The sequence below is a fragment of the Ptiloglossa arizonensis genome, chromosome 11 (genome assembly GCF_051014685.1).
Source record: "Ptiloglossa arizonensis isolate GNS036 chromosome 11, iyPtiAriz1_principal, whole genome shotgun sequence".
Taxonomy (NCBI): Eukaryota; Metazoa; Arthropoda; class Insecta; order Hymenoptera; family Colletidae; genus Ptiloglossa; species Ptiloglossa arizonensis.
In genome coordinates this window covers 3,871,367-3,891,475 of record NC_135058.1, presented here as the reverse complement: position 1 = coordinate 3,891,475, position 20,109 = coordinate 3,871,367, and the positions used below count along the sequence as shown (strand labels likewise).

Genomic DNA, 20,109 nt, shown 5'->3' with positions numbered 1-20,109 from the left:
CAAAGACTATGAGATTAGCGAGTGCGGATTCGAACGTTCCAAATCGCATCGATATCGTTGCAAAGGATTCTCGAATCTATCTGCACGAACACGTAGGACCCAACGCGAACGGCTTCCAAGTAGCTTTTATAAAAAGAAAATATCGGAGCGTGAAAGGCCCAACGAGTAGAATCGTAAAATCATCGGGTACAAAAGTACCCGATACAAAAGTTTCAAATTGCATCGACAATCGTTACTAATACGAACATACTAGCGCAAGTAGAACCCAATACAAATGATTTTCAAATCTGTAACTCTGAAAATTTCTAGAGCACGCGAGGCCCAATATATAGAACCACGAGGTTAGTAAAAAATCCTTGTGCGAACCGTGTATTTCGAAATCGCATCGACATCGTGACAGGGCACCTACGAATCTATGGTTATCTGTAGGAACGTTTCGGAGCAGCCAGAAATCGATACACGAGCCCCGAAGATGTCAAACTCGGTATAAACGATCTCGGAGTGGCGCGATCCGATAATAATAACTCCGACTTCTTTAAATCCCGAGTAGATGACACCGAAACCGTGAAATACGATACAGATGACCCGTGGGACCGTAGAATACGACATCCTCCGTCCTGTGGACCCTCGTACCGGCTATGCCTGGCTAAGAAAGCCCGAGGGATCTCGAGTACAACGAAGGGCTGGAAGGTTTCAAGGGTTCTGGAGTTTCAACACCCACCCTTAATCGATGGGCACCGAATCTCTCATAACCTGTTAGACTTGGAAAACCGCACCGCCTTTTAACTCACAGGATCTCCTCGAATATCCGATATCCTCGAGACTCCCCGTAATCGATACACGGTACCAACGGATCGGAATCCCCGACACCTATGGGCCTGATCCGTTCACGTCCCGTTTCACAATATCAGAATTGTCTCCACCGATTTCTACCAGCTTCGGTACTCGTTCGACTCTCGCGACACCGGGATAACTGGTCCGTCGTCTCTAAGGTCGGATGTAACGAATTGGTACAAACGATCCCGTATATTTCAACAGCATCGGATCTCCCACGGGTAACGGAGGATATTCGCGTGATCTCAAGTGGATGGAGTCTCAGTACGTCCTTCGAGTTCGGCGTTAGATTCCATCGTAGAAACTAATTACGAGGATCGCGCGCGACACCAGGTCCAAAGCAATCCATGCGAAACGAGATAATTGATATTCGCGTCGGTTCTTCGTCGAGGATCGTTCCACGGGCGATTCTTTCCAGCGTGTTCGAGGAACTTTCGGTCTGGAGCGAGTGAACGAGTTCGATGTCGCGACGTATGGCTCTATCGGGATTACTCGTCTCGAATACGATGGATTTAATATCCGTGAAAGTACAGTTTCGAACGGAGCCACGTTCTCAAGACGTAACATTAATCCAACGTGGTCCGGGTTAGCGTCGCGCGAATTCGCGACGCCCGATGGAAATTTCCGTCTTTTTGTACCGTGACGCGTGTACAACGAGGGAACGCCGTGGTGTATAAACGTTGAATCCTTCAGTTGTTCCACCACGTGTGACGTTCACGGAAAATAATGATTCTCGTGGCCGTAGCCAGTACGACGATGCCGCGCACACGTGCCGGGGATGCGCGTGGACAGGAAAAGATGCGCAATACGAATGCGAAGTCACCGAATGTCTCGAGGATTTTATACGTCGTTGCGGAAATAAACGCGAAACAACGCGTGGCGAAACGTCTGCGAGACGTAACGGGAAATTACCGCGTACTGAGAAAATTTCAACGTTAAACATTCTATGTAAAAGGCCGCCCGTGGTGGTTGCATCGCGGTAAATAATGCAACGCTAGAAACCGTGACTCTGCGCAAATAGCAAACGGTTCGTTTTAGTCCCGTGCCGGTGGATTGTTTCGCGTTGAAATAAAAAGGGAGAGGGAGAGAGAGAGAGAGAGAGAGAGAGGGAGAGAAGAAAAAAAAGAACGGCAATGTTTCCGGCCGATGTAAGCTGTTCGAACGAGATAGCGCATCGCGCGAGAGTGAGAAATTGTTGAATGCAAAATAGGACAATTTAAAACTTTGAATAATAAATAGACGCGCATTCAGAGCCGAGCGGTTAAACTTGAACGCTTTCATCAACGAATCGCGCGAGACGCGCACAATGAACGCTTTAAGATATACATCACCCGTTACCGACCATTCCTTGAATATTCAAATCTTTTTTTTTTCTTTCACTTCGTTTTCCACGAAATAGCGTTTTACAAGAACGGGGGGAATCGTCCTTGTTAACGATGTAATCGCTTCTAAGTGATAATTGAGAAAGCAAAGACGGAACTCGAGAATAATTTCCCCGGGAAGACGCGACTGGGTTATTAATGGACGGGGATTGTTTACAAAATGTGCGTTTGTAAACTTCCCGACGCTACGGACTCGAGCCCTTTTCGAAACGTGGCGCGGCAATTTATCGCGATAAACTTCACGCGGACAAAGAAAGAAACAGAATGCAAACGAACAGAGCAGAGGGAACTTGAACAAGCAGAAATGCATCAAACGTGGAATGAAATTAGTTCGGAATATAAAACTATAATACAAAACAGCAAGGGGCATCATTCACCACTCTTTCTTTTCAAATTCCCTACAATCGATCTTTCCGATTACAAAAGAAACTTTTCTTACTATATTCTCGTTAAATAACATGCGCGAGCAGTTACACCGAAGAGGGCCCAAATCGTTTCTCCATACACACTTTCAAAAATATTTACAATCACGCGCAAACCGATATTTTCTCATATATTTCCTTCGAAGGTTTTCGCCCCCAGAATCGTTTCTTCGTCGAAATAAAATTCAATAATAAGGGTGTTCGAACTTTCGCGCGGTTTCAAAATTTGCCCAAGGTTCCACGTCGGTCCGGGTTCCGTAAAGATTTCGGTGCGTGCGAAAAGCACACGTTACTCGACTCGGTGTCGGCGAACCGTGGCAGTTCAATTTGTTTTGGAAATATTTCTTCGTCGTCGCGTTCTATCGTGCCGATCTGCATAACGAGGCGCGAACGAAAAGGCAGCTTCGCGTGCTTCGAGACAAACGTAGAACCGTAGAACCTTTCGAGAAATTTGGCGTACGTAAGGTCGCGTTGTCGCGACGATCTTGCCCGCCGCCGTGGAAAAATTATTTCGGCATGAACAGAACATCGCGATATTCCGGTTGAGGAGTCAGGTAGCCTTTAACTTGGAACGGTTCCAATCGGAGTGCAACAAATTTTGCGCGGACTTCAGAACTGGAGCGTGAGTAAGGGTTCCTCCTCCCCCTCCGCCCCATGACGGTTTTATGAAAGTATCGGTTCGATTCCAATTTTGGGAACAATCGAACGACGACGTCGGATCGCTCACAGTTTGCACGCGACTTTTGCGCCCCGCTCGTGCAAGCTTTGAGAATCGGCCAGGAACAGTCAGACGCAGCTCGGTCGTTCCTCGTCCCGGATCTCGATCGATCCGTCCTCTTCGTCCTCTGTCCTTTCGCATACAAACCTTCCTCGCAGACGAACCGCGCCTTCTTCACTGCAACAGAAGCCAGACGAGTAAATCAGTGATCCGCGATTCGTTTCGGGTGTTTGCTCAACGGGACGCCGGCTGACGGATAATATTAACCGATTGACGACCGCGAACGTATCGATAGGTTTTTTTCTTTCTTTTTTCTTTCAAATAGAAGTGATTTTCGGCGATTTTTTTCGTAACGTAGAACCTCGAACTTTTCTTAACGTTCTTCTATTGTTGGACAATTTATCTACTTTTTCAGAAATAATAAATGTTACTCTCTGTGTAACTTCCTGTCGTCAACGGTCTAGCAAAAGATCGAACCAAAGGAGAACATTCATATCGTGGAATCTTAAAGTATACATTCTCACTCATGATTGGCCGTTAAGGTCATTGTTGGACAATTTATCTGCTTTTTCAAAAATAATAAATGTTACTCCCTATGTACCTTCCTGTCGTCAACGATCTAGCAAAAGATCGAACGAAAAGAAAAACCTTTATATCGTGGAATGTTAAAGAATATATTCTCACTCATAATAGGCCGTTATTGTTGGACAATTTATCTGCTTTTTCAGAAATAATAAATCTTACTCTCTATTCGTATGTACCTTCCTGTCGTTAACCGTCTAGCAAAAGATCGAACGAAAAGAAAAACATTCATATCGTGGAATGTTAAAGAATATATTCTCTCTCATAATAGGCCGTTATTGTTGGACAATTTATCTGCTTTTTCAGAAATAATAAATGTTACTCCCTGTGTACCTTCCTGTCGCCAACGGTCTAGCAAAAGGTCGAACGAAAAGAAAAACATTCATATCGTGGAACGTTAAAGAATATATTTTCTTTTGTGATTGGCCGTTAACGTCTTAAGTGTTAAGACGTTTCTCGTCATCAATACACTTTCTCGTAACTGAGAAGTCTCCGTAGAAGATTGACGCGTTGCGTTAACAATCTTCGTGGCGTGTCAACGCACAGTGTACACGGTCTTCGAATCGAGTGAACGAGCAGGGATAATAATTGTCAATGGGTGAACGGTTCGCGAACCGCTTTATTTCGTTGAATCACCTCGAAACGAATCCGCTCGGGCGCGCAAACTCACGCCCGCGCTCGCACGACCATAAATGAAACGAGACCAAAGCGTCGGCTCGATTAAAAGCGTACGTACACTCGCAATCTGGACGTTCGGTATAATTAAAACGAAAGTGGGTTATTCCACTTATTTGTCTTAACGCAAACGGGTTGATGGGTAATTTCATTCCGCCCGAGATCGAGCCGGCCGTGGATCAAAAAGAGACAGGGAACCGGTAATTGCGTTTACATAAATATTTCCGCGTTACTCAACGACCACCGCTAGTCGTTAACCGCGATTCGATGTTTCGCGTTTGATCGGGACGGTAACGATATTCTGGAATCGATCGAAAAATCGAGACTGGCTCGTTTCTAAGTCGATACGGATCGTACAACGAACGAGGGACGATGTCGCGTCGTTTAATATCTATTTTCATCCGACAACGATACAATCGTGCAATGCAAAATAAATGTAAATTGATTCTTGACATCGTTCCGCGCGCAAAGTTGTTAAGCGTGCCGAAAGGATATACGAGATTCGTCGTGAAAATGTTTCGCCGTTACGAATATTTATGCATCGAATAGAAACGTGAGCACTGTTCACGTACCGTCGAATACTTTTCTCGAATACGGTTTACGATTCGTGACATTTCGAGTAGAAATTCGATTCCGAGAACAATATTACCGTACACGATGCGCTCTTACAATCTTGAACGCGGACGTACGCAATCTTACGGGAACGTAGGTGTATTTCGAAATTGAAACGCGCGTGAAAATATTCGTTCCTTCCGTGCTCTCACCTCCGTGAGAATCGTGTTACTATAATTTTCCAAGAAGAACTACAATTTCACTTTGCGCGTAATAAACTAGCGAAACACAACCCCACTTTTAAAAAAGAAGTACAAGTTTCACTTCGTACACGATCAACTAGCGAAAATGCAACCCTACTATATTTTTCAGGAAAGAACTACAATTTCTCTTCGTACATAATAAAATGGTAGAATACTCCCCCATTGTATCATTTGAAAAGAAAACTAAAATTGCTCTTTCTACATAATAGAATAGTCTGCAGAAGATACTAATCTTTTAAATATTTTCTCCGAAGACCGTGCAATAATTCTCAAATCCCTAAATTAACGTTCGAACGCACAGATCGACGTAAACACCGACGCATGGAAATTACCAATAATATCATCGATCGGATCTCTTTTCGAATTCGGAAACGTTCGTATGGGCATCGTGGGCCACGAGATGCAAATCGACGCGAAAATCACTCGTTCCCATAGTCGATGCAGTTTCGAGTGCGGTTCCACGGCCGGTAACGACGAATAGAGAAGCAATCAATGCCAATAAGATTTTTTACATCGAGGCACGGTTGTGTCGGGCGGGTTTAAAAATAGGGTACCGCTCTTAAATGCATCTTGAGGCCGAAGACATACGCGCGGAAATTGAAGCCGTTGTGCTCGTGAATTCGATCTCGAGGTTCCACGATTTTCTATTGAACATCCACTATCTGAATAAATCAATTCGCCGCAATTCACGTGTGACACTTCACCGACAATGAGCCTGCCTTGAAACGGCTTCCATATATGCATTCGCCGAACGCGTAGACAGATAGTCCCGCACACACGTACACGGGCGCACACCGATCGAACTATTCGAACACGAGAAGGGAATTCAATTTCTTCCGGGGGGAAAGCATCGGTAACGACACATAAAATGCACTTGACCGACTGCTCTCGTATCGATAGAAAATTGTGTCCCGCTAACGAACCGATCGATCCAACCAACGACGCGAGAATTATAATTATTACCCGTTCGCCGTAAATTCGGTGATAATTAATCGTTTGTGTCTTAACGTTCGTGAAATCAACGGCCCGTGGAGATATTCGAAAACAATCTGCTCGCGTACAATAACCGTTGTTGGATTCCGCCTCGATCTAATCTCGCGAAAACGTATGTACGAGCGGTTGTTGCAAAGCTCTGGGACCAGCCGTGGTTATCCGAGAAATCGCGAAACGACGAGATTTACAATTTACGTGCATTTATTATTTGTTTGCACAAGCGGAGGGAATAAACGGTACACGTCCGTAATATTTCGAAATTGAAATTGTCGCAAGTTTGATGGGGAAAAAAAAAGAAAACGTCCGTATTTGTCGCGATCTCCGCGAGCTTTACGGCGCACTTTGAGTATTATTAAAAAGAAAAAGTTAAAAGGTCCGCAGGGAGTAACGCAACGATGAATGTGACCCGATACAATTTATTTTAAACGTTCGTTTAATCGACTTTGTATTCCTCGAGGTGTCTCCTTTTCTTTTCTTTTTTTTTCATTTTAGAAAGTTTTGATATCCTATTTAACAAAGTGTTTCGTGCACGTTTCCAGTATATATGTGCATAGGTATGCATATAGTTCCAGTAATCTTGAGAAAGCTGTCACGGGTTTTTCATGTCGGAGCTTTCATTAAAGAGACACCGAGTTGCAACTCGAGTATAAAGAAAGATCGTTCGCTCCAAGTTTTGCAAAATTTTGCAACCTACTGTCGGGGCTAACGACGTCATATTATCCGTAAAATGAGCGAAATAACGCTCGGTTATTTAATCGCGGTTGCTTAAAAATCTAAAACCGATTCTCTCGATCGACGAACAATGGAGATATTTCTATTAAACGAAATTGCAAATACGTTTACTTTACACGTTTGCTCGTACGTTCGCAAACACGTTCGCTTTAAACGTGGTGCAATTTTATTACTCCGTTCTCAACGAAAATAATATTTGATTCGAGGGATGCTTACAAAAATGAGCTTACTGTCCAAGACAACCGATGTATAGAAATAAATTGATCGGTGCTTATACGCCGTTTTATATCGTTGAAATACAAACCAGAAAATACTTCGAAACACGAAAAACTTGGATCATTTCCTAAAATAGCTACTCGACCACGACGATCTATTTCCATCGAACAGATAAAGGATCACGTTCCCAATAAAAATGCTTTCCCCACTTCAATACCGTCTGAACAAGTATTTTGACTTTCATATTCTTGAGGCGACTAACCTCATATTTCGCACGCTCGGCGCAGACTTATGGTAAATTCTTAGACCTCTCTCTCTACCTGTTGAGAACAAACTATAAGCGAGGCAAAAAATTGAATACGAAGAACGATAAACGAACGCGACCCAAAGTCTTCCAACTCCAATGTTGCTACCGTTAAAAGTATCCTATTTTTGCGAACATTTTGTCAGATAGTTTCAAGAGTACGACAATGTACAATCGAACAGAGATTGACGATTCCCGCTAGCTACGGATATTAAATATTCCATTTTCACGGATCGATCTATAAAATTTCAACAACCACGAGCCGGTGCGTGTCGCGTCACTCCTACAGCAACAAAGTCAATATTTCACTGGGTCAAATACTATGTCGTGCACGAATAATGTACCTTTATCGTGAAAAGAAAAAAAGAAGTTAATTCGAGTTGACTCTCTGACGGCTGGAACACGAAATTTGACACGAAGATGTAATACAGTGCTACGCGTGTACCCCGACATTGCAACGTTGCTGTTTCAACACGTTTTATCGAACTGTAGACGGTCCGATTAGACTTAATAAGATTCAAAGAGGCCTCTAGGTCAAGCAGTCCAAGTACGCGTGAATTTCTATACCTATCGAAGCAATAACGCGAGTACAGCCGGTGAATAATGTATACTAATACTCGTCACTTTCCCGATCAACCTATATCGTCGAGTGAACCAATGAAAACGAACGAGTTGGAAACACCGTCGGATCTATATACGAGAAAAGAGGGATAATTAATCGGTGTAAGGTATTTAAATGTCCCCATTACCGACCAGTTCATTCGTTTTACGATATCGATGTGGCAATTGGAATCGAAAAGCTGAAATATTGCGATCAAAAGTATATATAGTAGCGTCTATTATTCCAGACAGTTTGTCATTCTATTATGTATGCATCAAAGAAACAGATGCGTATAACAAATAGAATGAAAAAGAAGTAATAATAACGAGGACGAGAGGTGGTAGACAAAAGATACAAATAGGTCGAAAATGAGGACATCGTAAGGAATGTAATTTTTGTTACAAATACAAATAGTTGAATAACATTCCGACATCGAGTTACTCGCAAAACCAAGGACTCCGGTGATTACAGCGATCCATATTTTATTCGATTATCTCGTATTCTCGGTAAAATGTTAGCGTCCCTGGACAAGCACACTCTTTAGAAGTACAGTGACAGGGACATTCACCTTGCGTGAAATGTGATTTTTCTAAAGTTTAAATTTTCCCGTGCGACTTCAATTGCTATGCATCCGAGGAGCAGAAGTTTCGTATCAAGGGGTGCGCTCCAACTTTCGAAAAAAGTTCCCCAGTTTGTTATTTAACATTTCCACGTTTCGTATCATGAATAATCGGGATGTTCGAGTGGCCCCTCTTTAGAAATTTAAATTGGACGGTAACGCTGCGAAAACGACGCTTTAAGTAAATTCGGTGTTTGGAGAAGATTACGTTGACGTAAGAAGTGCACAATACCGGACTTCAAAATTCAGAGCCAACGCTACTGTATAACCGGGAGCTGAACCGAGAAGGAGACTCGACGAGATCGTGGACCATAAAATTTTGAAAAGGACCGTTGAAAAGTAATGCGCGTCCATTCGCGCGTAAGACAACCCGGCGAATCGTTATTAATCATTTTAGCGTAGTTGTTCCCGTCGGTTGGCAAACATCGTAACGAAGATGTACGTGTAAATGGATCCTGCACGAATCGAGGGACGTTGAAACGCTTACGCGAATGGAAATGACTGTTGGCTCGCAAATCAAACTCGCGCCTCAAGTAGAACGTTTATTGCCCGCGATACATCGTAACTCGGGATTCTTGGACAGCTGTACGAGGACCTGACCATGGGACGTTTCGACATAAATTACTTCTCGAGTTAATTTCCAGGAATCCTGGAACAATACTTGGAAGGGATAGTCGGAGAGCCTCGGTTCGGAGACACAACGCTAACGCGTGTCACGTCCAACGACGCAAACGTACAAGTCGGGTATAAATACATCCACCTCGGCTAGGTAAAAGCAGACCAATGGGAAACGGTGAACCGTAGCGAAGAATCGCCAGCACGGGCACATTAATTACGCTACGAAAAGTAAACAACCTGTACAGGTCATTAATTAGAAGGAATACGTTTATTTCTGATCGTTTCTTCTCTCGTATTAATACGTACATTTTTGATCGTTTCTTTTCTCGAATGGGTTTGACCTTTCGAACAGTTTAACTCTTTCCTCGACGGATCTTTCGTGTTTCATATCCACAGACAACGGAGATATTTCGGTGTTCCCATTCAAATGGTACCTACCGTGTATGCAAAGCTACCGTTACGTCACATCTTCTTCACCGCGGTCCCACACCATCCAATCCCGAACTAACCTTCGCGACATTAATTTGTACCGAGAACACTGGTAGGTCGCGAGAAACATCACCGATCGCTGCTCTATGACGTAACAATAGCTGTCGCGTTACTTCGGAGGAACGGGCTCCACTTTTAACACAAATCGTCACCCGTTACCAAGGATTCGTTCCACAATGGGTAACGATCGGCGAAACCGCAAGACGGAGAGGAACGGATCGAACGTGTGGTAACAACAAATTGAACAAAAGCAGACGAAACGAACAGACGGACAATTTGTATTAATGAATAGCAGGTGGAAATCGATTTTGTTACGCGGCAAACCTTCGGACATTTAGAACGATCAAGTGGTAAATTTGCTCGATTAGGCCAGGAAACTTGATCACATCCTTTGTTCCAACGATGACTTGCCAATCAATTTTCAATTCTTTGCGCATCGATTCTTCGTCACGAACTGAATTACTCCGTAATGTCTAATCCATGGAAGAAGCAACATTTGAAAATTCTTTATCCTTCAGAACGTTTTAATTTTTATCCACCATGAAGCCAAATCGTTGGAGAACGATACAAAGGATGTGTACAAATACTGGCCAACAGTTTGCGAAATGAACAAATGCCATTAACTGTGTGAAATGTTTATCCCGTTACCTTTGATCGTACACATTTACGATACATCGAACGATAGAACTCTTAGTACTTTAGACGCGGCGCGTGATTTAAGAGCGCGTTATTAAAGCCTCTGGAAAACTCGGTCGATCTATTTTTTAATATCAATCTACAATTTTAACGAGTTACCGGGTATATCGGTCGACGGGTTGTAAAATCTTCGGGTATCTATCGTTTATAGGCAAATAATCGGGGCTTATAGATCCGTGGAGCTCCGTCAATGATCTTTTTTTAATGAGGTTCTAATGAAAAGGTCACGAAGCGACCCGTATGGTATAACCTCGTCGTGCGAGCCGGTGCGGTTGACGTGTCGTCGGTTCGTGCTTCCCTGTGCTTGCGACTAAATACTTGTAGGCGGACAAACGGTCATCTAACGAACCAAGAGAGACTTAAAGCAATGACCTGTACTAATAAATGCCAGACAATGCGCTGGAATCTATACGAGCGAGTAACTGGCCTAAGGTTAACTGCGATACACAAGAATGGCTTCACCGAAGTTACCATGCTACACATGCAGCCCAGCGTTCATTCGCACCGGCGAGCGTGTAATCCGAACTGCCGTAGGACGATAATCGAGAGTATTTATTCCGTCATGCGAAAAAGTACTCCTCTAATGCATTCCAAACTGGGAACGGTATCACTTTGAAAGAATCGTGGCTCGTAACGCGAATTTGTTCATTCGTCGCGTTGTCTTTTGTGTCTTTTAGCTCGCGTCGAAATTATTTTTCTCGCCAGTTCTCTTTTTTTTTTTTTATATAGAAGAAAATTTTTTAGATCGACGACTCTTGTGTCTGAGATTTAATTGGATCTGCATCGTCCTCCATAGTTTTTTAATTCGTGTCCAGGTAATTTTTGTCACGAACAGTTTCTACTTTTATAGAAGAAAATCATTTACCCTCGCGTCCGGGGCTAGTTTGGATCTGTACGGGTTCAGATTAGATGCACAAGAAATAATTTAAATCAAGATTATGTCCGAGGTAAGATCACGAGTTTCTGATTCATCGACCTCTTTTTTTTTATCCCAAAGAGTTCCCTCTTTTTTATAGCAGAACATTATTTATTCGTGTGTCTGGAACTGGATTCGGTCTGTATCCGGTTTAGATTAGATCCGTATCGGACTATTCGAATCGAGGTTATGTCCGAAGTAAGATCATAAATTTCTCATTCGTCGCTTCCAGTAACTTTTAGTTCGCGTTGAAATGATCTCTGTAGTCGTGAATACTTTTTAATATAACAAAATTATTTACTCTCGCAGCTATGTAGGTTCGCGTCTAATCCGTGTTAAATCTAGGCTACGACAGATAGTTCGGTTTGAGGTTACGTGCGAAATACACTGCGCCGGGTCTGGGTCGGACAGTGTTGGATCTGGATTAGGCTCGAGTTCGATTCAGGTTAGGTTGACTGACTTTACCGCGATTGAACGATCAAAGTAAGTAAATGCATTCGTAGATGGTTTCATTAAGTCGCTCGTTTCGGTGAAAGACTCCGTGACACGAAAGGACATCTCGATAGTAATTTTTTCCCGGTTAACGCAATCGCTTCGCTAAACCGCGCGCAACACATTCCCCTAATTATGTAACAGGGCATGGTTACGCGAAACAGCTTTACGATTCCTGGAAGGTGTAATCCATAAGTGCATAAAATACTCCGGGGCGTTGAAGTTACATTCGACCCGCATTGATTTCTTCCTCTCGGTAAGCTCTTCAACACGTAACGTACATTAGATACGCACCGGTTCGATAAAAACTGCTCCCACCGTTGGAAACGTACAAGGAGGAATATAAATTAGCTCATCCGTTAAATATAAACATTGTTACGCCTCCCGCGTTCATTATTTGCTTCCCTTTTCTGTTTTCTTTTTTTTTTTTTTAATATAGTAGCAAACTTCCGCGTATTAGTTTATCAATAATTCAACGGGATAGCTCCAATTTGTACCGGGAGCGGGAACAATGAAGTAAAAGGGTACGTATATCGGTAAAACTAGGAACGTAACATTTATCCGGGAGGCGATGTCGTTGTTTGTATCGGGGTGCAAAAGTTCGTGTACACGGCTGGAAGTTTTCGTAAAACAATATTGGTAACCGCGATAGGGAATAATAATTTAAAACGAGCATACATTTCGACATCGCTGGCACAAATATGTGTTTTCGAAGCTCGCAACAAGCGGACCATGGATACCACCAACAGGTGCATATCACTTAATTACCTTTTCTTTTACGAATTAATTACTCTCAGCCACTTAAAATTACCTGCGCTCGCGTACATGACGCCATTTGATATCTATACAAGTTGGCGTGCGGCCAGATACGATTGAAACCCAATATGCAACGAGAAAACCGCGGAAAAAATTTCGCTGCTATTAAATCGAGTCTGAAATATTATTAAATGAAACAGAAGCTCGACGTATTTTGGGAGGCAAAGACGACGTGTATAGGGTGACCTGAAAAAATTCGGAGAATTTAAGCAAGCGTGCAGCCAGTTGATCTAATTTTGAGGAATCTATAGGAAATTTAAAGAGATTCGATGATTCATGAAGTTTGCAACAGGGGATGGAAAATGGTTGTTCAATGACACGACACGAGTTGGGGATTTTTTAAAGGCGCGCGTATAAAAGTTGTTTCTCAGACATTTGTATCGATATTATATGCGTCTAAATTCTACGATATACCATGAATCACTTGTTAGGGAAAATTTGTATAGAAATGAACGTGGTTAAACAATAAGTGCATCGTGATTCTAACACTTAAAATTTCTCTTTGTGGTATTGGATAGTGTAGAGTGGAAAAAAATCGAACGAAAATAAAATAAGACTCGAACTGTGGTCTTATATATAATTGGATATATTTAACGAATGATACACATTGTTACGAACAATTGAGAGCTTACAATAGGGGATCACAATTTTTTTACACTTTGTCGCTGCAATTACCTACGAAGTTCTGTTTAAAAGCAGCCTTTCCAACTACCTCGCCTTTACACAATTATGTAATTACCCTGGTGTAATGTGTACATGGGGGGTTTTTCTTCTAATTTGCTTAATAACGGTAAAAAAAAAAAGTATGAAGATCGTTCTGGAAAATGAGAGAGATATCAAGGTTGAAAGAAGTTCTGTGCATTTAATGCGATAGTAATCTTACTCGACGTTTAATTGGTACTGTATCGTCGACACAGAAGTTTTAAATTATTCACTCGCAAAACCGTTTGAAAAACACCTTCAATTATTACCTGTACCGTTCCACCGTTGTATCGTAACATCAAACTTAAGATATATGCTAAGAGAAGAATTTTAAAACGCATTGCATAAAAAATCAGTTTACTCTGCATCTGTTTTGTCGATAAATACACTCAACACGTGCTACAAGGAAACCATATTACAAAAGGCCTGTCGTAATTCTTGCACCGTGTTATAAGAGGGTGTACTTAAAAAAAATCCTGGAGGAAAAATAGAACAAAGTTTGAACAACAACCAAAAAAATCAAAATACATTCTACGATTCGACAATTCTACCAACCATATCACAATATACCACAATATACCAGAACCAAATATCAGTGACCGATCACATTCTGTATGATTCTAAAGAAACCGAATTACTAACAAAGAATGATTCACAAGTCGGAAATTAAAAGAATTCTGAAACTTTAGGGCTATATAAGCCAATGTATAGATACGTACCGTGCAATTCTTTTTACGATTATCTACTCGACTCTACAATATTCTTAGCTTCCTCCGTGAGTAATCATCGATCCCATAGATAATCGTACACTCGACTCTACAATATTCTTAGCTTCCTCTGTGAGTAATCATCGATCCCATAGATAATCGTACACTCGACTCTACAATATTCTTAGCTTCCTCCACGAGTAATAATCCATTCCACCGACAATCGTACACTCGACTCTAGAATATTCTTAGCTTCCTCCGCGAGTAATCATCGATCCCATAGATAATCGTACACTCGACTCTACAATATTAGCTTCCTCCATGAGTAATCATCGATCCCATAGATAATCGTACACTCGACTCTACAATATTAGCTTCCTCCATGAATAATCATCGATTCCATAGATCATCGTACACTCGACTCTAGAATATTCTTACCTTCCTCCGTGAGCAATCATCGATCCCATAGATAATCGTACACTCGACTCTAAAATATTCTCAGCTTCCTCCCAAACTTCGAAAAGCGTCGATCTCAGTACTCGACGAAAACTATCGTCGACGTTAAAGAAAGTCGCACGCGACGCACGTTAAAGAAAGAACCGGCATAAGAAAAACACAGGTCCAGTGGTCGGTGTTCTTTGAGCCTCTTCCGCGCCTCGAGCACACGAGGAGGTGTAAAAACGCTCACCGTGCCGCGTCAAAGAAGCTCAACCGCCATCCCGTGCGAGGAAGCTGTCTTCGAGTAATGCGAACAAAGCGAAACGTCCGTAAACTAAAAAACGCGACCGCGAAAGGATGACGATGGGTGGGTTAGGTATACAGGGGACGAAGGACGGGTAGGGATAGGGCGAAGACAAGCGCACCCGAAGCGGAGGGGCAAATGATGGTCGAGGAGCGACAAATTCCATGGAAAACGCGGCGGCGGGTATATCTCCGTGCACGAAGTTACGCGTGGTGTCTTTTACCTTCGAACAACTCGAGACAATAGGCGTCTACGTATGAATACCAGTCGAGAAGTTCTTGTCGGCGTTCTCGTCGTCATTGTGTCGCACACCGGGTACCGCATTGTATCTGTTTCCACGGACGCTGGGCCCGTGTGAGCGTGTCGCGCGAGCGTGTGACGCGAGCGTGCATACGCTAATGGGATACTTTCCACCCTATACTTTTTCTCCCCCGGTGGTGCGCATTTCAATGGTATGAAAACGCGACCCGGCGGCGAACCAACGACGGGAACACACGGGAAACATCGCGTCGCGGGCCCGCGGAAAAACCTGAACGTTATTTATAACCAACGCCATATTAGAGACAATATTTACGCGACGCGTATATCCGATACGTTATCGCGGCTTATCGTGCCATCGTCGAGGATCCTACGATGGCCAGCGCGCGTCTCGCTCGAAACCGACCCCCCAACAGTCAACTCGCCGGTTATAAAATGTTAAAGTGACTTCGTCGAGGATTCCAAGCCGCGCGAGAATCAACCGGGAACGGAGGATTTTTTTCACCCCGGTCCCGCACCAGACCGAAGCGTCGCTCGTTTTATTTACCGGCGGGGAAAAAAACTGTTTCGAATTCACGGCCCGCGGGATCCTTCGTGGAGAACTTTGCGAATACGTCGCCCGTGTAAACGCTGCTTACGCGAGTGCACGCCTATTCGGATCGACGAAACATTTTTTTTCGCTTTTTCCTTTTTCGAAGGAAAAGAAGACACTCGGCGTTCGAAGTCTAGAGCGTTAGCTCGATGAAAATCAAACTATACCCACTGCTTGCAATTTTTTATTTTCTTAATTTTTAATTTCAATGGTTCTCATTGTACCTTAACAAGAGTATTTTTCATCGATCGGTGGGTTCTCCCCGTTGAAAATCAGTCCGAACACGACCTTGTGTGCACTATTTTCAATTAAAGGTAATTGAAATTTTTTTTGAAAATTACTCGAATAACACGAAATTGAACATATTCTGGAATCGTTCGTCGATCCATTGGTAACGCGCGAACACGTAATGGAAAATATATTAATTTTTATTTCGCGTCGATTGCAATTAAACAACGCGTCTAGAATCTTTGTTCGTCTCTCTCATTGTCGGTGTGGGCTGTTCGTTCTCGTCGAGATAAAAAAAAGATCGATTCAGGACCGGAAAGGAACGAGACTTTCCGTCCAGCCCGGTATATAAAATCAGAATGTTGTACCGAGGAGAATATTGTTCTTAAGTCGAGAAAAACTGAACTCCTCCGTAGCCAGTGGATTGTATTTTTCGTTCGTAAACGAAGTAACGGCAAGGTGAAATTATAAACGAACGCAGGTATTACTTTTCAAAGAAGACACCAGCCACTTTGTGCTCCATTTCCTGTGTCATTAACGAGGGCAGAATATGCATGTCACGCGATATCTTATCGATTTTATCGCGTAATTGTGGGTATATAAATACATTTTATATATTTCCCTTAAATCTTTTATCGCGACATATACCATGGAACGGCGGCGTGCCCGCGCAGGAATCGATTTCTCCAGAAAGTCGCGGGGCGCAACATCGTGTGTGCGCGCACACGAGGAACAACCGGCGGACGTTCGAAATTTCATACTCGATAGAAAAATATGCGCCCAACAAGGTACACTCTGACACTTTCTCCGAAAGTACATTCAAACTTGGCGAACATTTGACATCGATAAATTTGAAATATCTGTCCCTATCGCGTGAAAATTATTCACCTATTTCGAGGATAATGTAACACTCGATACACTTTACAAGTATCGAGTAAAACGGAATAATCAACTTTAATAAAATACACACTCAATTTTAAGAATCAAATCCATCCGACTAAAAATTCACAGTGTTGAAAAGTATCCCCGTTTATCGACGCTTCGATTCAAAGGTATTCGCGATTCGTAGACTTCGGATTTCGTGTTTCTGTCCATTGGACGCTGCAGCGACTGCTTGAGAACACTCGAGTGCTTGTTCCTAACACGGAAAGGGCTTACGAAAAATTCTTCGCGAAGCACGAAGAGCGATGGAAACACGCGCGCGGTGGAGATTCTACCGGCAAAAGAATTCCACTTCGAAGCAACATTTTTCATCCGTCTGACAATAAAAGAACGAACGAACGAACGAACGAACGAACGAACGAACGAACGAACGAACGAACGACTTTCTCGCGTTTCGACATTCTGTGTTTTCGCTATCTGGTTTCTATTTCAATAGAAATGTTATTCGCGTACTCCGCGAGTGATAAGCGCAAACAGCTACGCCGCGGTGGAAAACACGGGGACGAGTGTCTGGCGCACCGTGGATGGAACAAGTGTCGGCCGTATTCGTTGTATAAAAAAAAACTGAACGCGGAAAAGGGACGGAGAACGACGGACGATGCGAAAAAAAAGAAAAAAAAAAAAAAAACGAGAGAATCCCCGTACGCGAGACACCCCTTATTAGATTCAGGAGATACGCAAGTCCGTAAGCGTAGCGGCGCTTTGTCGTTGTTTCCTTACGAAACGGGCACGACGCGGCGTCTTTCCGTATGACGCCGAGCATTACGACCGGTTTGCATGTGCCCGGTGTACGGACGATTCTGCACGATCAGCTGCACAATATCCCCGCCAGTTCGATACGCGTATTCGTGTACCGTTACGTGTACGAAAAAAAAAGAGTAAAATGATCCGAACGGAAAGGTTAATGAGGCGATATCGAAGGAAGATAAAGGCCGCGGTCTGGCTAGATAAGCCATTGATTTTCAAAAGAACCAATCCAGACGAAACTCGGGAAATTCCAGGGACGTTAAAAATTAACGTGAACGTGTACTCTCGCCGCGAATAATAAGAATCGTGGAACCACGAATTCGTAGACGCGCAACATCGTCTACGACGTGCGCGAGAATTCTTTTTTCGCGTGCTTCTTTCGACTGGAGAAATTGAACCGCGTTTTTTGCTAACTGTATTTGCGAAATGATGTCGCGGAGTTTCGAGGCGTGTAGTATTTGAAAAAATTTATTACGAGCTTGCGAGTCAACCATAGTGGGGAGAAATATTGTCATTTTCTTGTCTACGATCTAATCGAAATTCATCGTTCAAGGACACTTTTACTACTTTGAATCACGGCGGGATTTGAAACGGTCTTTCATCGTTTTAACAATCGTTAAGGATCGTGTCGTTTTCGTAAAATTTACGATCCATCGAGTCCCCGCAATATATTCTTTTGCCACGATTGGAGCATAATTGTAACAGATTCAACTCGATGCTCTTCTGTTACTTTAATTCTCCTTTAACTTTGAAGAAATGAGTGCCGCGCGATCGGAACATTTTTGATCCAAAGACTTCGAGCGTACAACGAAACGCGAGAACGTTTCAATGTTAATTATACTCGCTCTTCTCGTCTTGTCTATTCTCGCGTGCGTAAATTTTTTCCAAATTTTCCGCTCCTTTGTTTTCGAGTTCGCTCTGCATGTAACGAAGCCGGAAGGGTTATGAGAAACGGTCGTAAAGTTGCCTGGTCCGCGGTATACTTTCTTTCAATTGTATTATCGCGACTGTTTCCTTTTTCGTTCAACTATGACAAACACGAACGGGAAGAGATATTTCTAACGAGCTCGTAAAGTTTTACACAAGCGTGATCGACCTTTGAATCTCTCTTTCGTAGCCAGACACAGGTGCAGCGCCCAAGATTCATTCGTAATTACGGAATCGCTAATGAGATAAATCAAAGGAGCCTTCGTACCCTACAGAACGAATTAATTACTTCAGTTGCGAAGTTACGTGCTCCGCTGACGATCTTACTCGTGATTTCAACGGCGATTCGTCATCGATAAAACTGCCGGCTAGGCATTAACGAGTGTAGTCATTACGTTGAATCAATAATACAATTCGGTCGTTCTACTTTAAGTTGTCTGGCGATATTAATCGTCCGTGAGGGATTATTCTACACCGAATATTTGAATCGAATACATCACCCCGTGTATCCGAAATGTCAATGAGATTAACGTCGTCGTTAACGCTAAATAATAACGTACACGGAACGATCGATAGTATCGACCTTTGCGCGAAAAAAACAAATCGAAACCGAGCCGCTTTAACTCCACCGTAATGGTTTCGCTCGCCAATAAATTTAATATCGTGCTGTGCCACGATGTGCAAGAATTTTTCCGTAAACGTTGCAATTGAATACCGAATTGCCGATAGCTACGCGTTAAAGAAAAAAAAAACGTACGTAACTCTCAACCCGAATCCTTTCAACTTACGATATTCCTCCACTCGTACGATGCATATTTATACGCGTATGTGCACGGTTCTGCAAACGGATAAAAAAATGGTATTAAACGGAGAATTTACAATGAAATTCCATCGATCGCTTGGAACACAGGAGTAACAATCAATGTCTATAAATCTGACTCAATGGCGTTCTAAATGTCCCAGACACGACGTACAAGGAAGATAAGATAACTATATTTGCGATTATCGTCCATCACGGTTTTTCCAGAATCACCCTTAAGTGAACATATGGCTTTATTGATGCGACGTGTATATTTTAAGAAACAACAAACTAAGACAATTCCTTCGGTAATTACATACTTGCCGCGATGTTACAAATTTTCAAGTTGGTCGAATATTTACGAGAACGCGAAAAAATACTATTAGAAACGGTAAGAAAAATTGAGAAAGTTGGAAAATATATTTCACAAGTTACGACACTGAGTATCGTTGGCGTAAATTTGAGTCGACTTCGTAGCGAGAATTTTGGTTTCGGTTAGGTTTCGTGCCCGGAATGGTGACACGCGATTATATATCCCGCCAAAG

At 42.8% G+C, this 20,109-nt stretch overlaps 1 protein-coding gene across 1 annotated transcript in view; it reads right to left on the bottom strand.

The window, feature by feature from the left end:
* LOC143152703 (protein unc-13 homolog A-like) overlaps positions 1-20,109 on the bottom strand; it is a 90,691-nt gene that overhangs the window by 53,309 nt on the left and 17,273 nt on the right. Inside the window, exon 2 of the mRNA XM_076323098.1 lies at positions 3,504-3,533. Within this exon, the coding sequence (XP_076179213.1) occupies positions 3,504-3,533 (30 nt within the window). The remainder of the gene's footprint in view (positions 1-3,503; positions 3,534-20,109) is intronic.